At 37.5% G+C, this 24,766-nt stretch overlaps 2 protein-coding genes across 2 annotated transcripts in view; one reads left to right on the plus strand and one right to left on the minus strand.

Annotated features, from left to right (window-relative positions):
* The window catches only part of TRIP4 (thyroid hormone receptor interactor 4), a 374,079-nt gene that overhangs the window by 47,867 nt on the left and 301,446 nt on the right, over positions 1 to 24,766 (minus strand). The window lies entirely within an intron of this gene.
* On the plus strand, positions 1,358 to 11,796 carry PCLAF (PCNA clamp associated factor). Its single transcript, XM_069098325.1, is given in 5 exon segments — positions 1,358 to 1,461; positions 1,463 to 1,578; positions 1,730 to 1,810; positions 5,125 to 5,293; positions 9,332 to 11,796. Coding segments are annotated over 5 exon segments (528 nt in total). The 3' UTR covers positions 9,390 to 11,796.

Genomic DNA, 24,766 nt, shown 5'->3' on the forward strand with positions numbered 1-24,766 from the left:
ATCACAGTAAGGTCTTGTGTAGGATTTAAACTGAAAAATTCATAAAAATTACCCCAGGTCGGCAAAGGTGAGTAGCAGTTATCAGCAAGGATGGGGTGGTAGAAAAGGAGTCCCTGCCTGGAAGTTCCTGAAACAAAAGTGTTAAAATGTCCAGAGCAAGATTTTTTAATAAGGCTGATAAGATGACAGGCGAAAAGGGAGTAATTCTTGATCCTTAAAGAAATCACATTAGTGAGGAGGAATCAAAGGCCCAGAAATTTCCATGAATTTAAAATCAGGGTAGCAAAGTTCAAATTTTGAGGCTTATTGCCTTTGGGATTTTGAAAACAAGTCCCCTCCATTCTCTGGGCCTCAGTTTCTCCACATTTATAATGAGGGCAATGATTCCTAAAATGCCTTCTGACTCTAAAACTAGTTCAACTATATTTATTTCCTTTCCCCTATTTCAAAAATGTGTGCAAAGTCAAACTAAACAAGCAATCTCAGACTTCTTTTGCTTATCTATTTATTCTAAGATTCAATCATGACAAATACCTTTTTTTCCCCAATAATTTGGGGAGTTTTAGAAAAACCGAAATGTTTTTTTAAAAACTCAATTAGCAACGGCCAGGTGGTGCAGTGAGTAAGAGTGCTAGCCCTGGGTCGGGAGACTCAGTATCCCTTCCAGCCTCGGACACTTAGGACCCACACAAAATAACTGGCCGTGTAACCTTGAGCAAGTTACTTAACCCCAATTGCTTAAAAAAAAAAAAAAACCAATTAAATTGAAATGGATTTGTGTAATATGAAAATTGGACAAAATAAATATGTCCTGAACAAAATTTCAAGGTGTTTGAAAAATTGAAATGATTTGTCTAAAAAAATTCGATTAAACTAAATTTATGTAATCTGTAAATAAAAATGTCTTTCATGTACCAGGGGTTGCTTTTTTTTGGTTGTTGACGTTGTTGCTGTTTTTGGGTTGTTGTTTTTTTTAATATTAAGAAAAATATATGTAATTGTTAAAAACACAATCGAACTAGGTATGTGTAATTTGTAAATCTTATTATTTAAGTAATTATAAGTTCAATTGTAATTTGTTATTTATTAAATCTGTAAGTTATTTAAAATAAATAAATCCACATTTCAGCTTTTTACATAACTTTCACCCATCTCGTTGATATGTACACAGGGAGACAGACAGAGGTACTGCACTACTCTCCGACAAAGTGACCGAAGGATGTTTCACCGCGCCCATCCAGGAGCGAGGACCAATTACGAGTCTCTCTAAGTTGATGGATGGCTCTGTTCTTCAGCCTATCCCGTCTCCGACATCACTGGAAGCTGCTGATTAGCCCACGGACCCGACAGCGAGCCAATGAGAAAGTGGGAGGTGTCGAACCCCTCGAGGGCGCGGGAAACCGGCCGGCTTAAATGGAGGGCGGAGCGCGCGGGAGTCCAGCGTTCCAGCTACGCTGCTCTCCAGTGTTAAAGCTCTATCCGCTGGCCTTGTCCTTGTCCCTGTTGTCTCGCCGTCTCCTCCTGCTTTGGTCATGGTGCGGACTAAGGCCGACTGCATGCCAGGGTCCTACCGCAAAGGTGATTCTTCAGGGCTGAGTGCGCTACAGGTTACTTGGGCGACTCCGCGGAGCCTGCGCGCCAAAAACGTCCTGAAGGCTGGAGGCCCCAGGTTCCCTCCCCTTCTCCTTCTCCCACCTCCTCATCGCCTTGTTTCTCTCTCTCCCTGCAGTGGTGGCTGCTCGAGCGCCCCGGAAGGCTCTGGGTCACTCCAGCTTCTCCAACGCCTCTCCTCCGCCTCCGTCTCGGAGAGGTAAGGACCTCCTCCTCTGCCCCCCGGAGGGACGGCAGACCTGTGGGGATCGGGGTTGAGGGGAGCCGGTTTGCGGACCCGAGCCTCCTCTCCCCAATCCCCGCTTTCATCTTGGTGGCCAGGGCTCCTTTTTTTTTTTTAATTTCAATAGGTATTTTGTTAATGTTCTGGAGGCTGTTTTGTGGTGATATCTTTAAATTTAATCTATCTCTTTGCAAATGAGATAACCTATAAAGCGCTTTGCAAAATTCTAATCCTAATGCTAATATTTTTTTTTTCTATATGGCCCCATAGAAACGCTAGGTCTTTTGAGTTCACTGTCCACTCCCCACCTGGAATGTGCTAAAATCCTCCCTTCTGCAAGAATTTGCCTTTCCTGGTTCCCCTTAATGCTTGTGCCTTCCCTCCAAGATTACCCGCAGTTTGCCTCGTCTATGTTTCGCTTGCACATAATTATTATTAGCATATTATCTCTCCTATTAGACTATAAACTCCTCAAGAGCAGGAACTGGTTTTTTCCCTTTCTTTGTGTTCCTAGCAGATAACTCCGTGCCTTCCTGTCAAGTAGAAAGAATTTGAATGCTTGCTGGTTTGACTTCACTTAACAGTGATTTGTGCCCTTTGATTGATCATTTTCTGTGTCTCTTCCTTGTTTTCTTGGGCTGTTTTAAAGGGTTTTTTGGAGGAGGGTTGGGGGAACGCTTCTAATGTTTCTCTCAAAGAGAAGGAGCTAGCAAAGTAAAACACATTCACCCTCTTCCTACCCATAAAGAGAAGAGGAAATGTTATGCCATCTGAGGTCTTGGCTCCCTTCAGTAGGAAGTTGTACAAGACAGGAGAATATTTCAAGGTTTGATCCAGAAGGTGAAAAGGGGAACAGTTCGTTAAGGGCCCTCTTTAGAAGAGAAAGGATAAATTGACCCAAGAGCGATTCAAAGCATAATCTTTGAAACTGTTTTTTGTTTGTTTTTTTCTTTTAGATTTATTTATTTTTAGTTTGCAACATTCAGTTTCACAAGTTTTTGAATTACAAATTTTCTCCCCCTCCTCCCCAAGACAACATGTAAACCTATATAGATTCTACATATATCTTCACCTTAAACATATTTTGCAGTAGTCAAGTTGTAAAGAATTATAACCAATGGAGTGAACCACGAGAAAGAAGAAACAAAACAAAAAAAAAAGAGAGAGTAAATAGTTTGTTTCAATCTGCATGCAGACTCCATAATTCTTTTACTGGATATGGATAGCCTTTTCCATCATGAGTCTCTTGGAGTTGTCTTAAAACCTTGCATTGTTGAGAAGAGCCAAATCTATCAAAGTTAGTCATCACAGATACAATATGTCTGTAATTGTGTATAATGTTCTCCTGGTTCTGCTCCCCTCACTCAGCATCAGTTCCAGGTTATTATGAAGTTCATCTGCTCCTCATTTCTTACAGCACAATAGTATTCCATTACATTCATATACCACAACTTGTTTAGCCCTTCCCCAATTGATAGGCATCCCCTAGATTTCCAATTCTTTGCCACCACAAAAAGAACTGCTACAAATATTTTTGTCATACATATGGGTCCTTTTCCCATTTGTATGATCTCTTTGGGATACAGCCCTAGAAGTGGTATTGCTGGGTCAAAAAGCATGCACATTTTTATAGCCCTTTAGACATAAGTTTGGAACCATTTTTTAAATGAAAGGAAGAATGAATGAAAAACATTTTTAAACATGTATGTGCCAACCATTGTACCTTTAAGCATCGGAACTACAAATAGTTTAGATATAGCTAGAGTCCCTGCTCTCAAGGAGTTGAGTATTTAGTTAAGAGAGACAACACATAAATGAAAGTTCAGTTTTAGGGGTAATGGAAAAGGCCAGAAGTCTAAAGGGTTCATTAAAAGGACAGATGACAAGACCCAAGGGATCCTTAGGATCAGAGGATAATTGACTTGAAACATCAAAGTCATCTAAATCCAACATTATCTTTTACCATTGAGGATCCTGAAGCCCAGGGAATTTAAGTGAGTTGGCCATGGTCATGTCAGAGACAGGACTTGAGCCCAGTTTCTCTGACTCCAGGTCCTGTATTCTTCCATTGTGCCAAGGAGCTTCTCAAATAGCAAAATTGTTTAAACTTTTGATTGTGGAAACACTCTTGACTTTTCCTAAATTAAATTGTAAGCTGAAAAGAACTGTACTTGTTCCTGAATATATGTTGATATCTGTCCAAATAACTTGGGCCAGCATATACCACTATATAGATTCATGAAATCAACTAGTGGGAACATTTCTGGTCTTTTTTTTTGTACCAATGACAATTTCTGTGGTTTGCAGAATGACTGAAATCAGTGTTCTAAATTGAGGTTAGTAAATAAACAGATACTATTTCACAAGTAAGAAACCTAAGTCTTAAAGTTAACCAGCTAGTTTGTGACTGAGCTGCAATTAGAATCTATGGTTAAATTTCTTCCTCCTTTATTCAGGGAAATGGATTACTTCAAAAACTGTTTAAGCCTTACTACTTTCTTCTCTTATCTCCATTTTTCCTTTTTCTTAAAAATCATATTTATTTTATAGAGTAGATAAAGCTAAATATTTTAAAATAAAGTAGAAGGGACCTCATAGGAAATCTAGTTCATCTTTGTTATACTATTTCAAGTCTCTCCTGACTCCAAAAATTTCTTCCACCACTACCCTCTGCTGCCTAATTTTATGACTTTACTAAATTTACTAGTTTACTGTCTTTGTTAGAAATAAGATCTTTGCATTTGTGTCTAAATCTTAGGTAAGTACAATTGTAGTACTTGAATAACTTTCACAACTAAAATTTGAGAAATACTTTCCCACTCAAACAGTGACTAGCACATTAAACTTCATTAAGTTATTTGGTATGCATTTTTGCATGTCATTTGTTCCAAGCCATTTTAAATTGGGAATAATATTTTCTAATCACCTTTTGAAAGGCATATGTTACTGCATATCTTCTGACCACTACTAGGTCTGTATCCCAAAAGAGATAAAAAAGGAAAAGGACCTATATATACAAAAAATATGTATAGCAGCTCTTTTCTGGGGGTAAAAAATTGGAAATTGAGGGGATCCACATCAATTGGGGAATGGCTGAATAAGTTGTAGTACGTAATTGTGATAGTATGCTATTGTACTATGAGAAATGATGAACAGGATGCTCTCAGAAAAACCTAGAAAGACTTACGTGAATTGATGCAAAGTATTTGGGATGTTTTAGCTAGCCAGGAAATTAAGTACATGTTGATATAAAGTCTCATAAATCCTAACGTATCATTTTTCTTTTCCAGTTGAAAGCAAGTATGCAGGTGGGAACCCAGTATGTGTACGGCCAACACCCACATGGCAAAAAGGAATTGGAGAATTCTTTGGGATGTCATCTAAACACTCAGAAAAAGAGAATCAAATTCCTGATGAAGCAGAGGTGGGAAGTATTGGCCTAGGAAAACCTACAAGAAAGTAAGTTTTAACTTGGTGGGTATGTCACAAACATTTTAATCATTTTTAAAGTTTACATTAAAGCTAATGAGATAATTTATTTTATCCAAAATATTTTCTGTCACTTAGTTGAACCAGTTCTATAACTTAAAATTTTAATAGTCTTAAAAACATCTAAAAATATAACATTGTAATTTGGTTTGTTGACTTAACATATTGTCCTATTTTTTGTCTTTTAAGGAAAATTGTTTTTTAATCCTTTTTTGGTCATGCCCAATTCTTCATGACTCCCTATGGGGTTTTCTTGGCAAAGATACTGAAGTGGTTTGCCATTTCCTTCTTCAGCTTATTTTATATATGAGGAAACTGAAGCAAACAGGGTTAGATAGCTAGTAAGTGTCTGAGATCAGATTTGAACTCAGGAAGATGAGACTTCCTAACTCCAGATTCAGCATTCTATCTTTTACCACAACTAGCTTCCCCTAAGGAGAATTCAAGTCTGGCATTATTTTGTTAATGAGGTTGTCTCAGTTCTTACTGTGATTCTATAAGTCTCTATGTGAATTGGCTTCCTTTGAGCTTTAATTTTTACTTCCTACTTTTTAAGCTACTTTGAAGAAAATTTCTATTTAATTTGATTTTTTTCTTTGTTCTGAATTTAACATCAAATAAGATGAGCATTTCACTATACAAACTATAGACGAAGTAGAACAGGTAAGAAGATTGTAGTGTGAAGCTAGGAAAAGCTTGCTTTTCTTTTAAAATATATAATAAATTGAGCATGTTATTTTCAAAGCTGTCCTACTTGCCTGTGTTTTCTCCTGACCAGTTTTATGCATTTTTTTTTAAGCAATTGGGGTTAAGTAACTTGCTCAAGGTTACATGGCCAGTTATTTCTGGGTGTGGTGCTGAGTATCTGAGCCCAGATTTGATCCAGGTCATCCCGACACTGGAGCCAGTGCTCTTACTCGCTGAGCCACCTGGTCGCCCCTAAGCAATTGGGGTTAAGTAACTTGCTCAAGGTTACACGGCCAGGTGATTCTGGGTGGGTGCTAAGTGTCTGAGCCCGGGATTCGATCTCCAGGGTCTTCTCAACCCTGGAGCCGGTGCTCTTACTCGCTGTGCTACCTGGCCACCCCAGTTTTATGCATTTTTAAAAATGTTTCACTGACCCTTTTTCTTAAAAGGGTCTTTTTAAAAGATTTTTTAAAATTTTTATTATTCCATCTCTACTTTCAATTCCTTCACCCCAAATTGGAAGAAATCTAAAATCTTTATATCAGATATGCATAGTCAATCAAAACAAATCTCCATATTGTCCAAAAAATGGATGTTTCATTCAGTACCTGGAGGTTATTACCTCTCTGTCAGGAGGTAAATAAATAGCACATTCTACTTTGGTGTTTTGGAATTGTTATGGGTTGTGGCATTCATTTGAGCTTTTAAGTCTTGAAATTTCAAAGTTGTTGTTTATAATGTTCTCTGGGTTCTGCTTACTTTACTATCCATTAGTTCATACAAGTCTAAAGAACTAATTTTAAAATACCCTATCTTTCTAATACCTTATTATTTGTGACTTTCATGTTATAGAGATAAATGTATCTTTTATTTATTTATTTATTGCTTTTTGGAGGGGGGAAGGCAGGGAAATTGGGGTCAAGTGACTTGCCCAAGGTCACACAGCTAGTTAAGTGTCTGAGGCTGGATTTGAACTCAAGTCCTCCTGACTCCAGGACTGGTGTTCTATTCACCTAGTTGCCCCGATAGTTGTATCTTAAAAGACAATATTCTTGGTTATTGTAAAGCTAAAATGTTTTACAGGATTTTCCTGCTCTGGAAAGATATCGTTGATATATATAGTTGCCAAGTCTTGTCAGTTGTATTTACACAAGCTGGCTCAACCTTCAGGATCAACTCCCCTCACGAACCCCTTGTAGTATTAAAAATAACATGTGACTCACTCCTTTTGTTTTTTTTTTAATCATTTTTATAACCAAGATATTTAAATATATAGAGAAAAGGATAGATTAAAAAAATCATGGGCAGTTATAATTCACTATAAAGATTAGTAGATAGCTCACTAACACATATTCTTTTTTTAAATTTAGTATTAGTTTACAACATTCAGTTCTGTGGGAAGCCAAGCCCACCCAGGGACCCCTTCCCTTCTGTGGCAGTGTCCGATAGTGATAGAGAGGAGCCCTGCCAGCCAGCAGCAGAGCTGAGAGGGAAAAGTTAGGTGAAAAGATCGATAAAAGATTACTTACCCAGAGGTTGACAATCATAAAAGAGACGGGACTCTAGTGCAATGGATAACAGAGTCAACTTTATTCAGCTAAGAGTCCAGTATATATAGTGTAAAACTGCATACTCATCATAAGGCACTGTCTTTGGGATTACACCATTGCCCTAGTTCCTATTGGCCTCATTCCTGATGGCCATGTACTCTATCCTTGTTATCAGGGTACGAGTACCAGGCAGGATGTTCTAAACCTCCCCAGAACAGGATGGAGTGGTCCCAAGGCTTCTAATTAGTGCTCCATTGCTACATTATGCTAGTTTCCTCTGAGAACACTGCAAGCGTCCTTGTTCCCAAGCTGGGAGCTCACCATGCTTCTCACAGAGATGTGAAGCCCATGCCTGTGAGCCTTCCTAGGGGATGGGGAACCTATCCGAGCCTGTTTATCAGGGTCTTATGCTGAGAGGGCTTATTCAGCCATCAGGGTCAGAGCCCCACTGGCTGTGGTCCTCAACACAGTTTCACAAGTTTTCAGTTCCACAAATTTTCTACCCCCATAACCCCATGGCAGCATGCAATCTGATATAGGGTCTACATATACCTTCATATTAAACATTAGTCAAGTTGTAAAGAATTATAACCAATGGAATGAATAACGAGAAAGAAGAAACAAAACAAAATGGAAAAGAGAGAGAGTAAGTAGTTTCCTTCGATCTGTATTTAGACTCTAATTCTTCTTCTGGTTGTGAATAGCCACTTTTTTTTTTTTTGCTTTTGGACTTTTTGGCTTTTTGGAGGGCAATTGGGGTTAAGTGACTTGCCCAAAGTCACACGGCTAGTAATTGTGTCAAGTGTCTGAGGCTGTATTTGAACTCAGGTCCTCCTGACTCCAGGGCCTGTGCTCTATTCACTGCACCACCTAGCTGCCCCTGGATAGCCTTTTCCATCATGAGTCCTTTGGAGTTGTCTTCCTTTTTGTTTTTTTAACTGCCAGTTAGTGAAGCTAAGTTTCGACTGTTTATACATCATCTGAATTTGGAGAAGTCACAAGATTACTCCTCCTCCCAATAGCCCCCAACTTAAAAGAAATCGCAAAACAACCCCTTTTTCTTTCTGTTCTCAGTGTCTCCTGATTATCTCCCAGTTCCTTCCAGCCAACCTTCACCCTCACCTCATTGTCTCCCAAACCCCTCTTCTAATAAGAAACCCTTTCATACCATTTTTCATTCCCTCAAAACTATCTAGGTAAAGGCTAAAGTTCTGGGTTCTTGTCTTCAGAGAGCCTTGAACCCAGTTTGTTCTGCAATTACATGTACTACTAAATAAATAATTTGTCTGAATAAAACCCTGTTCCTTTATTACTTTGAAAAAGTTACAGTGAATATGAAGTTGATTTGCATGAGGTCTGGTAAATAGTTTCCAGGCCATACCGTCAACTTTGTAGCTCTGCACTACATAAGTGGATTACTTCTTTTGTCTAACAGAATAGATAGGCAATAATAACTTGCTGGAGTAGAAAGCTACGTAATACTCATGTACCAATATGCTTGGCAGCATGTTAAATAAGGATATAGATTATTATGAATGATAATAACGATAGATCTCACTGAATCATAGGAAGAAAAAATTAAAATGACATTTTTGTTGGGTACTGAGTATTTAGGCACCCATAGTTTTTGTGTACTGCATTTGATGATGTATTTATTTTTCCTTTCCATCTAGCCACTTAAACCCAACATTGCTGCCTTCATTTGCCTTATTTGGATGGCATTACAATCGTTCTTTTTAAGCATCTGAAATTCTTTGTATTCTCCCCACAGATCTCGTCTTTTGCAACCTGATCCCATAGAAGATGATGGATGTCCAGATGAAGAATAGAATATTGTTATGTATTTTTGCTTTCATCAGAATTCTAGCATGTACGTTGGTTTAAATATGTCTGTTTATAATAGGTTTTAATTTTGTTGTACAGAAATTTAATTAAAAATGATAAAAAAAAATCTGTACTCAAGTTCAGCTAGTAGTAAAGCTCTGAATGGGAGACTGTAAGATTATTATATGCATATATAAATAATTAGCATAGCAATCAATATTAAGCAGTATTTTATTCCTATTCTTAATACTATAAGTTCCTTGTTTGTCAGAAAACCATTACTAACTAACTTGTGATGTTGTAGATTGGCTTGAATCTTTGTGCCACTGCCATTTTATTGGCATCTTTTTTGAAATAGTGCCATATTTTTGTTCTTCATTTGCTTGAAAAGCAGTTAGACTTTTTTGCACATTTAAAAACTATTTTCCCAGTATTAACAAAACTGAAGGGATATACTTTTAGTGGCTTAACTTTCTTCAGGAAGAGAGGTCAAATGCAATTTTGAAAGCATTTAGAGAGGTATCCTCTAGTTAGGAAAAGATTGTTTTTCTATTTGTCTCAAATTTGTAATCGGTCAAAGTTCATAATGCATTTTTATATATTAAGATTCCTTTTAAGATAAACCATTCAACTTATAGTAGCTCTTATTTTGTAGTGGCAGAGAATTAGAAATTGAGGGGATGCCTATCAATTGGGGAAAGACTGAACAAGTTGTAGTATATGATTGTGATGGAATACTATTGTGCTACAAGAAATTATGAGCAGGAAGCTTTCAGAATAATCTGAAAAGACTTAAATGAACTGATGTAAAGTGAAGTGAGCAGAACCAAGAGAACACTGTACACAATAATAGCAATATTGTACAATGATCAACTATGAATGACTTAACTATTCTCAGCAATATGATGATCCAAGACAATTCCAAAGGATCTATGATGAAAAATTCTATCTACCTCCAAAGAAAGAACCGATGGAGTCTGTATGAACATCAGAGCATTTTTTTTAACTTTCTTTCTTTTCCTGTATTTTCTTTTGCAACATGATTAATATGGAAATATTTTTCAAAACTGTTCATTAATCTATATCGAAATAATTGTCTTCTGAAGAAAGCAGGGAGGGAAAGAAGAGAATTTGAACTCAAATCTTTAAGGAAATGAATGCTAAAATTATTTTTTACATGTAATTGAGAAAAAAAATTTTTGAACAAAGCATTCATATTAACCAAGAATGTATGAAAAGTGTATGAAAAGAACCTTAGATCACAATAATCATTATTATTTTAATTATAGCTCACATGTAAATAGTGCTTTACAGATTTCAAAATGCTTTCCTGACAGCAACCGTATGTGGTAGATAGCACAAGCAATAATAATGACAATTACCATTTCTATAAGGACTTTATTCTAGAGCATTTTCTCCACAACTATGTGGGATAGATAGGTAGTGTAGGTAGTATTAGTATCCCCATTTTCTAGATGTGAAAGCTGAGGCTCAAACTAGCAAAATAGTTTGCCAAAACTTGAATTCTGGTCTTATAATTCCCAGTCTTGTGCTCTTTTCCTCTTCTGCCTTGAGGAAATATTATTTAAGTGCTAAATTTCTGAACCTTAAAGGTGAGAGAAAGTATGTATCACCACTGCTAAAATGTAATTTTCATTACTTGTAGAGGCTCTTCTGAATATTCTAAATAAAAATCTCGGGATTTTTTTTCCCCCACTTGTACATAAGACTTTAAGTGCTGACTAGAATTTTTATCAAGATTACTGTAATTCCACCAAGCAAAAAACATGTCCTTGCAAGTAAACTGGAAAAACTAATCTCAAGAAAAAAAATTATAGGATGCCTGGCACATAGTAGGCACTTAATAAATGGTTAATTGATTTCATTAATGAATAATAGCATCCTGATTCTTAATTAGCATCATGCAAACAATTTTTTAAAAATAATGGGGGGGGGGGGGCGGCCAAGTAGCACAGCGAGTAAGAGCACTGGCCCCAGTGTCGGGATGACCTGGGGATCGAATCCAGGCTCAGACACTTAGCACCCACCCAGAAACACCTGGCTGTGTAACCTTGAGCAAGTTACTTAACCCCAATTGCTTTGAAAAAAAAATTAATGTAGGGATATGTTGCTCTCTTGTCAGATGTTTCCTAGGCATAAAATTTATTAGTCTACTTTTAAGATGAAAAGTGAGGACCAAACCACATCAGAAAAGGTCTATCCTGTGTATACAAAGGGTGTAGGACCTCCGTTATATCTTTTATGAGGTAACTAGGGGCATAACTGAAGTAGGTTGATAATACTGTCTTGCTTTGTAATCAAGCTTTTTGCTAATTGAAATGGCAAATAAAAATTAATTTGAATATTTGTTCTGATATGAACATACTTTGAAATAAAAACTATTTCATAGTACATTTTGAGTGTTGGCTAATAACTGTCTTCTACCATCTATTCTACTTTTTTGCTTCCGAGTATAATTTTAGGTGTGGGCTTTATAGAATTCCGGATTGTTTTTTGTGTCCTTGTCGAACATAGAGGATACAATTGCTTTTTCTATGTTTTAACAAAAGAGCATTCTTAAAGCTGGAAGCAGGGAGATTCCTCATCTCTCAATTTTATGATCTCCATGACCATTTTTTTTCTAGGACTAGAGTCTGATCCTATGAACATTTTAGACAGGTTTTGGTATGACTCATTTGTTTTGCTATTGCACACAGTAAGATTTAATAATCACTAGCGAGCTGTTTCATCCCATGATAAACTTTAAGTTGGTATTGTTCAGAATTTCTCATTTATTTTCTTAGTTTCTTTTTGACAGATTGTTATTTCTTAAGTAATCATCCTATTGGGAAGAAATAAAAGTAACCCTAAGGAACTCATTTTGGAAGCTTTCTCTTCCTTTTTGTTCAGTCATTCAGTCATGTCCGACTCTTCATGACCCCATACACATCTAGCAATTCTTTCTCCTCTGTTATTGTTCAAGTCTGCAGCTTCACTCTTCAAGTCATCAAAGTCTAGTGGCAGATAAAAATCTAGATCACTGGAGATAGCCCAGATGCAGTGGATAACCTTGGCATCTTCAATGTCGGACTGAATGCTCCTCCACATCACCTACTTCAGCCAACTTCATGACTGTTGGAACAAATTGTTCTCATCTACCCATTCCCCTGGGGGAAGTCTTCACATGCTTGGGATAGATAAGATACCTCCCTACCTCACTGACATATTTAAGGCCTGTTGGTTACCGTGTATGGAGTGTTCAGGGATGATTAGCAACTCTGCTGTGAGGGCTTGCTGAGCCCTTTTCAGGGCTGCTCATCCACCTTTGGTGTCCACCTACCATCTAACTGTCACCTGTGGCTCCAAGAAGTTGTAGCATGTACAGTAGTCACACTCCAGTAAAACCTCCGAAGATGACCAGAAGGAGGAGCTTAATAAATGTTGTTTATTGGCTGACATGTTGACTATAATCATGAGGACAAAAAACAGAAGTGACAAAAGACAAAACCAGTATACCAAAGAAGATAATCAGGATCACAAGATCACATTCAATTTTAATGAATACAAGAGATGACCAGGAACTAATTGGGATTTATGAAATTAATACAATTATACACATAGCAAAATTTAGTGTATGCTATGTAGAAACATTTAAATCTTCACTTCTAGCAAAATTTACTATATCATATAATATAGCTCTAAAGTTCTTCCCAAAATCCTTACAGAAGATTCTTGGAAAGTTGAGTGATAGAGTCAATGATCAATAGTCAATAAATCACACCTTTATGTGCCATGTACTGTACCAAACCCTTGGGATATAAATATATGGGAAAAGATAGTACTTGTCCTCAAGGAGCTTGGTTGTCCTTTGTTCTCAAAGAGGACCAAAGTGATATCACCATGCTAGAGTCAAGTTTCAATGTGTCCAACTGGCTGATCAGACCAATACAAGCTTGTGTAATGATCCTTGGGTTTCTAGTTGAGTCTTACCTTTCCCAGGTCATCAGTGTGCAATCTAGCTATGTCCTGCATGTTCACATAAAAGAGAAGTTGAGCCAGTGGAAATGGAAAGAGGCACAGCTTTATTGGCAGGGCAGGCATGTTGTTACATCTCTCCCTGCATTCTCTCTAGCCCCTCATGCTAAAGCCCTTAAATCCCCAAAGTGCACTTGCAGAGCTTGTGGACAGCTCATGAGGGAAGGTAGGGGGAGCCAATCAGAGAACAGGGAGGCTGTGTCCAGAACAGCTTGCATACTCCTGCACACTTACCCTTAGTCCCCGAGATAAATCTTAGGGTAACAGGGTACATTGTGTAACAGCACAATCTGGGCGCCTCAGCACTTCCTAGAGGTTAGGGTGCCCTGACTACAGATGAGATCAGCACATATTGCTGATTGCTCTGTATCCTGTTACATCAGACCTGAACTCAGAGAGGCTGCCTGAGACCCAAAGAGGGGCTACAGGCCCCAACAAAATAGTCCCAGTGAACATTTGGGGTGGATATTACATATTTGTGCATCCTGCTTTTCCTTTGAGCTTTGAACACAGCTCAAGGAGCTTATGATCTAAAGGGATAAGACAACACAGAAAAGAAAACTGAAAAAGTAAGGAGAGGAAGGTACCTACCTAGTTGGGGATGAGGATGGTGGGGAGAAAAATTCAAATTGAGTGCAGCTATGTATCATAAAAGCAACAGTAGTTTAGAAAGGAGGAAGAAGGTAGAACTTACTATTTCTCATAATTGACATGCATTGAATGCAAACACACAAAGTTGATGTAAAAACCATATAACTGGGGTGGCTAGGTGGTGCAGTGAACAGAGCACCAGCTCTGAAGTCAGGAGGACCTGAGTTCAAATTCAGCCTCAAATACTTAACACTTACTAGCTGTGTGACCTTGGGCAAGTTACTTAATTCCAATTGCCCTGCCATTCCCCCTCAAAAAAATGTTATATATATATAAAACTAAACAGGGGAAGAGGGAGTGGGGAAGATCAGATAAGGGAGAAAACAATGCCAGAGAAGGAATAGCTTTAAACAAAATAAAATTATTGATCCTGAAGGAGGGAATAGGGGGAAGAATTTTTAAAAATTAGAATATAAGGGAATATTTTAGATTGTCTCTTAGACAATTTCAAAATGAATAAATTGTGCTATTTGAATGTAATGGAATGTTCTTGTACTATAAGAAACAATAAGAGAGGTGATTTCAGAAAATCTTGTCTATGTTTTTGCTTATTCCATATATATCTGTATACCTGTGATGCACTTTCAATCTTTGCCCCACTCTGATAAAAATCTGTGTATCGTTTAAGGCCCAATTTAAATGCCATCTTTATGAATTCTTTCCTCCATCCTATAATTATTAATATTGTTTCCCTCCTCTACACATTACAGCACAGTTGTTAGGCATTTAGAGAAGGATCTGCTTATCCTATATCTGTGCCACTTCTAAAACCTTTGCTTGTTGCAATGAGTAATTTCCAGGCTACACATCTGCACATGCTCAGTATCATACCTACTCCTGCCTGTATTTCTCTTTTACACCTGCCAGCCTAAACTAACTCTGTAGAGGTTTGTTTTGCATTTGGTTTGTTTTGTTTTTTTTGGGCTATATCTTGGGACATATCCTTGGTGTAATCCAATCTACATCGCGGCAAACCCAGTTAATTTCTGGAAAGTAACAGATTAAAGGCTTATAAAATTCTGGGCCAAGTTAAGAATTTGTGTGGCTCTCATGCCTGCCTGTATATTGAACTATTCTCTTAGGAGCAAATCAATATACCTAGTAATAATTTCCCTATTATCAGCAAATATTTATTAAGTGCCTACTATAGCCCAGCAGTGTCTACAACAGCTAGATATTTGCTGTGAGTTGAGGATTAAATAAAATATGGTTGTGGAGCAGAGTAGTACACTGAGGTTTCATCATGGTATGGGTTCTTTTAAGGCCCAAAGGGAATACAAACTCTCAAAGCAAGTTCTATGAAGCTGAGGTTTCAAGTATGATGGATTACAGACTATATCTCTGTTTGTTTTTTAAAGCAATTGGGGTTAAGTAACTTGCTCAAGGTTACATGGCCAGTTACTTTGTGTGGGTGCTAAGTATCTGAGGCTGGAACCGATCTTGGGTCTCCCGACTCTGGGGCTAACGCTCTTACTCACTGAGCCACCTGGCTGCCCCATCTCTGTTTTCTAAGGAAGAAGCCTTGCTAAGCTCAGAGACTCATTGCTGGGTAAGCCATGGGGTGAACTTAGTGACCATCTAGTAATAAGTCATAAGAGTCACAACTTTAATCAATGAAGGGAGAACCTACACCTATGATCATAGGTCCTTGATGTGTTAACTGACCTAAAGTGGCTGAGATGATTCAAGAATTATTCATAAACAAATGGGAGAAACACTGGAAATATCTTGTCACTCTTAATCTAGGAGTGGAGTCCTAGGAATATATAGAGGAGAAGATTCTGGGAAGATGGAAGAGTAGGTCACAAAACTTTTGGCTCTCCAAATTTCCTACACAAAAAAAGACAGAATATTGTCTCAGAGGGAGAAGCAGAAATAAACAAAAGTTGGGGTAAAGCAGCTGTCCTCCTAAAACAACTAGAGAAGACTGCAGGAAAGATCCAGCCTCCAGGGACTGAAGTTTGACCTAAGTGAAATGCAAACACCTTCAGGCTAACTCTGGGAAATCAACAAACCATAAATCCTGGGGACAACTGGGTTGGGAGGCAGCCTCAGCCTCAGCAACTTTCACCTACAGGCTGAGTAGAAGATTGAAAGATTGTTGAGAGAAGCCAAAACTATTGTGAGACTAGACACATACAGGATACAGTTGTGGGAGGGAAGGCAATAGCTGATGAGTGCAGTAGCAGAGAGGTGGGGACTCTGCTGGCTGTGGGCACTTATATGAGAGTAGAATCCCTGGTTTCAGTTTTAGGGTAGAGAAGACAGCTGTAGTCTGTAGCCACTGGAGGATCTGGAGGAACTGAAGGGAGCAAGAGCATTTGTGAGATAGTGGGGTTGGGGGCCTTGATGTGGGTAAAGGGTAGAGAGGAGAACCCAAGGTTGGGGTCTGGGATAGGTGTTAGAAAATAACGGTAAGAAGGACCTGAGGCTTGGGGCATCATTCCCTATACCTCACAATGAGCACTTGTTATATTAATAGCTGCTAAAAACAAAATAAAAAATTAGTAAGTAAAGGAGAAAGAACCCAACCATAGAAAGCTACTATGGGGATAGGTTCCTATTCAGAGGAAGACAGTGGAACTAAAAAAGTCACTGCTTTTTTCAAAGAGATATGTCAAATGGTCCCAAGCACACACACAAAAAAGTTATTTGAAGAACTAAAAAAGGACTTTTAAAATAAAATAAGAGAGATCAAGGAAAAGTTATGGAAAAAAATAAGGACAATCCAAGAAAATGAAGAAAAATATGAAAATAAAGTCAAACAACTATAAATAGAGAATCAAAAACTTAAGAAAAAAGGGGCAGCCAGGTAGCACAGCAAGTAAGAGCACCGGCTCCAGTGTTGAGAAGACCTGGAGATCAAATCCCGGGCTCAGACACTTAGCACCCACCCAGAAACACCTGGCCGTGTAACCTTGAGCAAGTTACTTAACCCTGATTGCTTAAAAAAAAAAAAACTTAAGAAAAGAATTCCTTGAAAGCTAGAATTGAGCAAGGGGTAGCTAATGACACTATAAGACACCAATAAATAATAAAACAAAATCAAAAGAATGAAAAAGAAGAGAATGTGAAATATCTCATGAGAAAAAACAAATGAACTGGAAAACAGATTCAGGAGAAATAATATAAGAATAGTCAGACTATCTCAAAATTATAATTAAAAAAAACCCTTGATATAATATTATAAGAAATTATCAAGGAAAATTGCCCTGAAGTTCTGGAACAAGAAGGCAAAATAGATATAGAAAAACAAACCCAGTGATCACCACCTATATCAGGAGGAAAATTTACAGGAATATCATAGCCAAGTTTCAAAGCTCCTGGGTTAAGGAGAAAATATTGGAAGCAACAACAACAAAAAAAAACAATGAGCTACAACAAAGCTTACATAAGACCTAGCAGCTACTATACTGAGGTCCTGCAACACTATATTAAAAGAGTTGGGATTAGATCAAGGGTAATTTACCCAGCAAAGCTAAGTATAATCCTGAATGGGAAAAAAAAATTTAACAAACTGAAAAACTTTCAGGTATTTGTAACAAAAACAGCAGAATTTAATGGAAAATTCAAATATATGAGATCCAGGAGAAATATAAATTAAACATTTAAGACCAATTATAAAGGACTCAATAAGGTCAAACTGTTTACTTCTTATATGTGAAAGTGTTATCATACTATTATGACTGCCATCATTATTTGGGTAGTTTGAAAGAAAATATTGGGCTGAGTTGTGCATGATGCAGTGATTCTAAAAAAAACTATACAGGGAGAAATAAAAAGGAGTAATTACCTCATATAAATGAAGCATGAAAGGAAGAACTGATACAGAAGAAGGAAGTGGGGCAGAGAGCAGATGGTGCTGGAACCTTACTCTTACTGGGAATGGGTTAAAGAGGGAACACACACACATATATACATGTACACATACATATGTACACATATATACACACATACACATATACACATACAATACATATATATGTATATATGTGTTTGTGTATAAAACTATACTAAATTCAGAAAGAAGGTAATAAGGGGATAGGGTGGAGAGAGAGGATAATGGAGGGACTTTTAGAAGGGTAGATAGGTTAAGGAATTCTGGGAGGGCTAGGTAGCAGGTAGAAGTAAAGTAGAGGAATAAGGAAGGATAGGGTAAATAAGGTGAGAAGGAGAGTGAGGAAAAATAGGAAAGAGGAAAATATGCAACAAGTAATTATACATTAGAATGGGAATGGGAAGAATTTAACCATAAAATGGAAATGTATAGCACATTAAAAATTTGAATTCAACAATATGTTACTTTCAGAAAACTGTAATGGGAATGTAAATTTTAAAGATCTTCCCTGACCCTAGGCTAAAGTACACCTGGAGCCTGGGGTGGGAGGCTTGTTTTTCAGTTGATACTTTTTGATTGGTCAGTGGGTCCAAAAGGTTGTTACATTCTCTGAGCCAGGAGAAGGCTATATAAGCCCTGATGTGAGGTTTTGTTTTGGGGCTCACTTTGAGAAGTGTTCTGTGATTTGATCTGGATTCTGGGAAGCCATTGTCCAGAGCCCCCTGGCTTTGAAAAACCCAGATGTTGAAGCCCAGATGTTGATTTGGTATGGATGTAATGGTTGGACAGTTTGGAAAGCTGTCTACTTGATCTGTTTCTGTCTTGATAATTCTGCCTGTATACTTTGAAGTTCAGGGTGCTAACCTTTTCCCCCTGAATGAGGTAAACGATATATGTTTGACTGATTAAAGTAAGCTTGTTAACCCATTTTGAGTTGCTTTCCTTTGACAAAGCAGATCTAAGAACCTGTTCTGGCAGCAAACCCTGGGGACTCTTGGGGTGCTTGCTGCTACAGAAACACACACAAAAAATAAAAACACACAAAGATAAATAAAGGGCAGGAGTAGAATTTATTAGGTTAAAAAAAAGCAGGGGTAGTAATCATGATCTCAGATGAAGTTAAAGCTAAAATAGATTTAATCAAAAGAGAAAAATAGGGAAACTACACTAAATGTCACCAATAGTATTCAATATTGTTGTAGCTTATTTAAAATAACTAGACAATACAAAATACCTGAGATAATACCTGTCAAAATAGACACAGGAACTATATGAATACAAACATCAAACACTTTTTAAAAACTTTATCAAATTCTTTATTAACTTCTAGTTTATATCATTCATTTCCGCAAGATTTTGAGTTACAAATTTTCTCCCCGTTTTTCCCCTACCCACCACCCCAAAACAGCAATCCCACTGGATATCCCCTCCTCCAATCTGCTCTTTCCCATATCTTCTCCCATACCCCCTGCAACTTTCCAGTAGGGCACAATGGATCTCTATGCGCTAGTGCCTGTATATCTTATTTCCCAGTTACATGTAAAATAATATTAATAATAGTATATATTTTAAACATTTGATTTGAAAACTTTGAATGCCAGATTCATTCCCTTCCTCCCTTGTTACCCACCCTTACTGGGAAGATAAGCAATTCAATATAAGTTGTACATGTGTAGCTATGCAAAACATTTACATAGTGGATATATTGTAAAAGACTAACTATATTTCCCTCCATCCTATCCTGCCCCCTACTTGTTCTGTTCTCTACTTTGATCCTGTCCCTTTTCAAAAGTGGGTGCTTCCAACTTCCCTCCCCCCAGCCTGCCCTCCCTTCCATCACCCCCCCTCACATCCCCTTCCCCCCTACTCTCCTACAAGGTGAGATACCCTATTTAGTGTGTATTTCATTCCCTCTCTAAGCCAAATTCAATGAGAATAAGGTTGACCTATTCCCTTTTACCTTCTTGTTCTTCCCCTCCATTGTAACCATTTTCCCTTGCCTCTTCTTGTTTTTTTGTCTTTGCCTTTTGGAGGGCAATTGGGGTTAAGTAACTTGCCCAAAGTTACATGGCTAGTTTTTTGTGTTATGTGTCTGAGGCCGGATCCAAACTCAGGTCCTCCTGACTCCAGAGCTGGTGCTTTACTCACTGCGCAACCTAGCCACCCCCCCTTGCCTCTTCTATATGAGGTAGTTTACCTCATTCTGTCTCTCCCCATATCCTCTCATTATATTCCTCTCTCACCTCTTAATTTCAACTTTTAAGTATCATCCCTTCCTATTAAATTGGTCCTGTGCCCTCTATCTATGTATACCTGTACACACATGTACATACATATGTATTCATATACCCATATACCCTCCTATATAGACATATATATGTGTATTATATATATATATACACACATACACACATTTTTATTCCCTTCAATTATTCTCATACTGAGAAAAGTTTCATCAATTACAATTATCATTCTGATAAGTTCCTTATGATTTCTTTCCCCTGTTTACCTTTTCATGCTTCTCTTGCTTCTTGTATCTGATTGTCAAATTTTCTATTCAACTCTGGTTTTTTCAGCAAGAATGCTTGAAAGTCCTCTATTCCACTGAATGACCATATTTTCTCCTGAAACATGATAGTCAGTTTTGCTGGGTAGGTGATTCTTGGTTTTAATCCCAGCTCCTTTGACCTCCGGGATATCATATTCCAGGCCCTTCGATCCCTCAGTGTAGAAGCTCCAAGATCCTGAGTTATCCTGATTGTGTTTCCACAATATTCAAATTGTTTCTTCCTGGCTGCTTATGATATTTTCTACTGGATCTGGGAACTTTGGAACCTGGTTATAATATTCCTAAGAGTTTTCTTTTGGAGATATTTTTCAGGAGGTGATGGGTGGATTCTTTCAACCTCTATTCTGCCCTCTGGTCCTAAAACATCAGGGCAATTTTCCTTGAGAATTTCTTGAAGGATGATTTCTAGGTTCTTTTTTTGATCATGGCTTTCAGGTAGTCCAATCATTTTTAAATTATCTCTCCTGGATCTATTTTCCAGGTCACTGGTTTTTCCAATGAGATATTTCACATTGCCTTCTATTTTTTCATTTGTTTGGATCTGTTTAATAGTATCTTGATTTCTCATAAAGTCACTAGCTTCCTTTTGCTCCAATCTAATTCGGAAGGGATGATTCTCTTCAGTGAGCTTTTGTGATTCTTTTTCCATCTGGCAAATTTGGCTTTTTAAAACATTCTTCTCCTCATTGGGTTTTTGATCCTCTTTTGCCATTTGAGTTAGTCTGTTTTTTAAGGTATTATTTTCCTCAGTCAGGCTGTTGACTCTCATTTCATAATTTTCTTGCATCATTCTCATTGCTCTTCCCAATCTTTCCTCCACTTCTCTTATTTGGTTTTCAAAATCCTTCTTAAGGTCCTCTATGGCCTGTAACCAGCTTGTATTTTTCTTGGAAGCTTTTGGTGCAGGAGTTCTGACTTCACAGTATTACTCCTGTTCCATGCTTTGATGGTGGGTAGGGGGAAAATGGGGAGAAAATTTGTAACTGAAAATCTGGTGGAAATGAATGATGTAACTCACAAGTTAATAAAGCATTTGAAAAAAAAGATTGAAATCCAACAATGAAAAAATATGTTAAATTGTTTTCTATTTATAAATTGTTATCTTTTAGTTATCTGACATGCTGGTCTTAGAAGTTTTATTTAATGTGAACTTTAGCCTTACCAGTATTTCAAATATTAATAACATTCATTCATATTGCTCGTTTCATTTATCTTTTATTTTTAATTTATTTACTACCTTTTTTCTTTAGTCAATAGTCAATAAATATTAATTAAATGTCCTTTTTGTTCCAGGCTAAGAGCTTGTATGTGCTAAGAGCTTAAAACAAACAAAAATAAAAACACCTTCTGCCCTCAAGTAGCTTCTAATACAATGTAGGAAAACAACACATTAGAGGAAGCTGAAGATGTAGAGGGTCAGAGAAGGAAATTTGTTTCTCTGAAGGCACCCAGCAGTATGGTGGAGAAGAGTTATCTCAGAGTAGTGCAGTCACATGAGAAATGAAAAGTTCTGAGCTGAAAACTCCTTATAGTGGAGGTTTTAGAATTCATGACTCCACCTGTCAATTGAAGGGTCAGAGGACAGTGAAGATGTGGAGTAACAAGGATGACCGGATCTTGAAGAATAAGGTTTTCCCAGTAATGAGCTTCCTGGGGCATGGCGGAGAAGTCATATGTTCCAGAGTAGTACAGTCTGGTGAAAAATGAAGATATAGGTGTCTGTTCACATATGAGAAATGTCCTTTCTCCAAATTCAGTCTAAAGTTTCATAACAAGCAAGGATTTGATATATGGTCATCTTTTTTGTCTCTTATAACCCTACTAGATTGTAAATTACATGATGGCAGGAATTATATCTCATGTAAACTCAACGGAACCCTAAGTGCCTAGTACAATGCTATACATATTGGTTGTTTAGTAAATATTTGCAGAATGTACGAAACTCACAATCTATTGGGGAATACAACACATGCATAAATAACTAATATAGTGATCATATATTGGAGGGCATTCCAGGAGCAAGGAATAACATAAACCAAAACAGAGATAATGATAATGACATCTACCATTTTTACAATATTTTAATATTTGCAAAACACTTTATAAGTATCTGATTTTATGCTCAAAACAACCCTGGGAGTTGGTACTGTTAATATTATTATTATCCCCATTTTAAAGATGCAGAAACTGAGACACATAGCTTAAGTGACTTGTCCAGAGTTACACAGCTAGAAAATGTCTGAAAGGGATTTGAAGGTCTTCCTGACTCCAGGTCCAGCATTTTATCCACAGTCCTAACTAGCTATCTCTAACAGTACAGTTTTGGATGTTTACTGGGAAGGTGAACACCTATTTGCAACATGTTATGTGTTGATGATATTGAAATAAGGCTAGGAAAATATAATACCAAATTACAGAAGTATTAAATATGTACAAGACTTAGGTTATCAAATATTGCAAATAAATATTTACTTTAGAGCAGGGATAGGGAACCTTCAGTCTCGAGGCTACACGTGGCCCTCTAGGTCCTGAAGTAGTCTGTGAAGTTTGGATTTAGTCAAAGGGCCACACTTAAGGACCTAGAAGGCCACATTTGGCCTCAAGGCTATAAGTTCCCCACACCTCTTTTAGACTAAAGATGTCAAACTTTAGGCAATAGTCACTGAAGGGTTTTGATCAGTGTCATGATATAAACTTCCATCTAGACTAGAGTTGTCAACCACTTGACCACAGGTCATACCTCCCCAGTTTACCCCAAAACCATATTAAAATGTATTTGGAAAAACTGTATTTGGGAATTAATAAATGATTAAAGCATATGAATAGGCAGTTTACAGAAAAAGAAATCACAGTTATCAATAGTTACATCAAAAAATGCTTTAAGAATACAAGTTTAGTAACAAGACTGAGAAGATTATAAATATTTGAATATAAAAAACACTGAGGAACCCAATAAATAGGAACAGCAAGCTTCTGAAAACAAGGGATAGGCTCTCTTAACTTATCTAGTGGACACATGTCCTATGGAAGTAGGCGAACATGAGAGCCTCTGGAAAGTTAGTGTTCTTGAAGCTACTTCATCAAAAACAGGTCATGCCAGATCAACTTCATTTTTTTTTTTTTAAACAAGGCCACCATATTTGTAGATTAGACAAATGCTGTAGGGTACAATTTTCCTAGACTTTAGAAAAGAATTTTACAGCCCATCATGCTGTCTTTCTGGACAAAACAAAGAGATGTGAATGATGTGATAAAAAGTTTATTTAGAGCTGTTGCTCTAGAACTGGTTAAATAATAAAACAAGAAGATCCAAAGAGTAGTCATCAATGGGTGCGTGTCAATGGATTTACATAGTTTAATTTTTCCCTACTGCCTCCACCCTCTCCAGGTCTGACATTGGAAGAGTCCAATTTAATTTTTTTTAGTCAATGAGTTGGATAAGAGTATATATGGCATGCTTATTATTACATGGCAGAAAGCTAGGAGAGACAGCTAACACACTGAAGGTAAGATCCAAAAGGATCAATCTCAATAGCATAGAATGATGGGCTAAATCAAAGAAGATGAAATTTAATAAAATCCTACAGCTGAGTTTGAAAACTAACATTACAAGATGAAATGGGGGAGGCTTGGCTAGTTCATGTGAAAATTTACCTAGGTGTTTTAGTACGATACAAGTTCAATATGAATCACCAATATAATATAACAAAAAAGGTAAAAGGTCTCAAATGCAACCTTAGGCTGCCTTAAGAGAAGCCTGGTATTTAGAATGAAGGTGATGATAACCTCATTGAACACTGTCCTGGTTAGGCTAAATCTGAAGTAGTGTGTTCTGTTCTGGGAGCCATATTTTAGGAAGAACTTCATAACAAGGGGATCATCAAGAGTAGAATGCCCAGGATGGTGAAGGACCTTGAAATCATGCCATCAAAGGGTCAACTGAAGGAATTTCAGATGCTCAGTCTAGAGAAGATGTAGGGCTGATATGAATGCCTCCAAATGTGTGGAGGGTTTTTATATAGAAGTATTAGACTTGTTCTCCTCGGCCCCACAGAGCTGAACTGCGGACTAATTAAAAGTTGCAGAAAGGTAGATTTAGGCTCCAGGTAAGAGAAAAAACTCCTAACAATTACCGTGTTTCCCCGATAATAAGACCTATCCTTACTGTGTAAGATTCCTCGAAAATAAGCCCTCCCCCGAAAATAAGCCCTATTGAGATTGCTACTGTAGTGAAGGTGATCCCCTGTGCTACACGCTACATTACGGTACCCTCTGTATGCACCGTTCCC

The sequence above is a fragment of the Petaurus breviceps genome, unplaced genomic scaffold, assembly GCF_028583685.1.
Source record: "Petaurus breviceps papuanus isolate PSGF00001 unplaced genomic scaffold, PetGlider_PUasm1.0 37, whole genome shotgun sequence".
Taxonomy (NCBI): domain Eukaryota; kingdom Metazoa; phylum Chordata; class Mammalia; order Diprotodontia; family Petauridae; genus Petaurus; species Petaurus breviceps.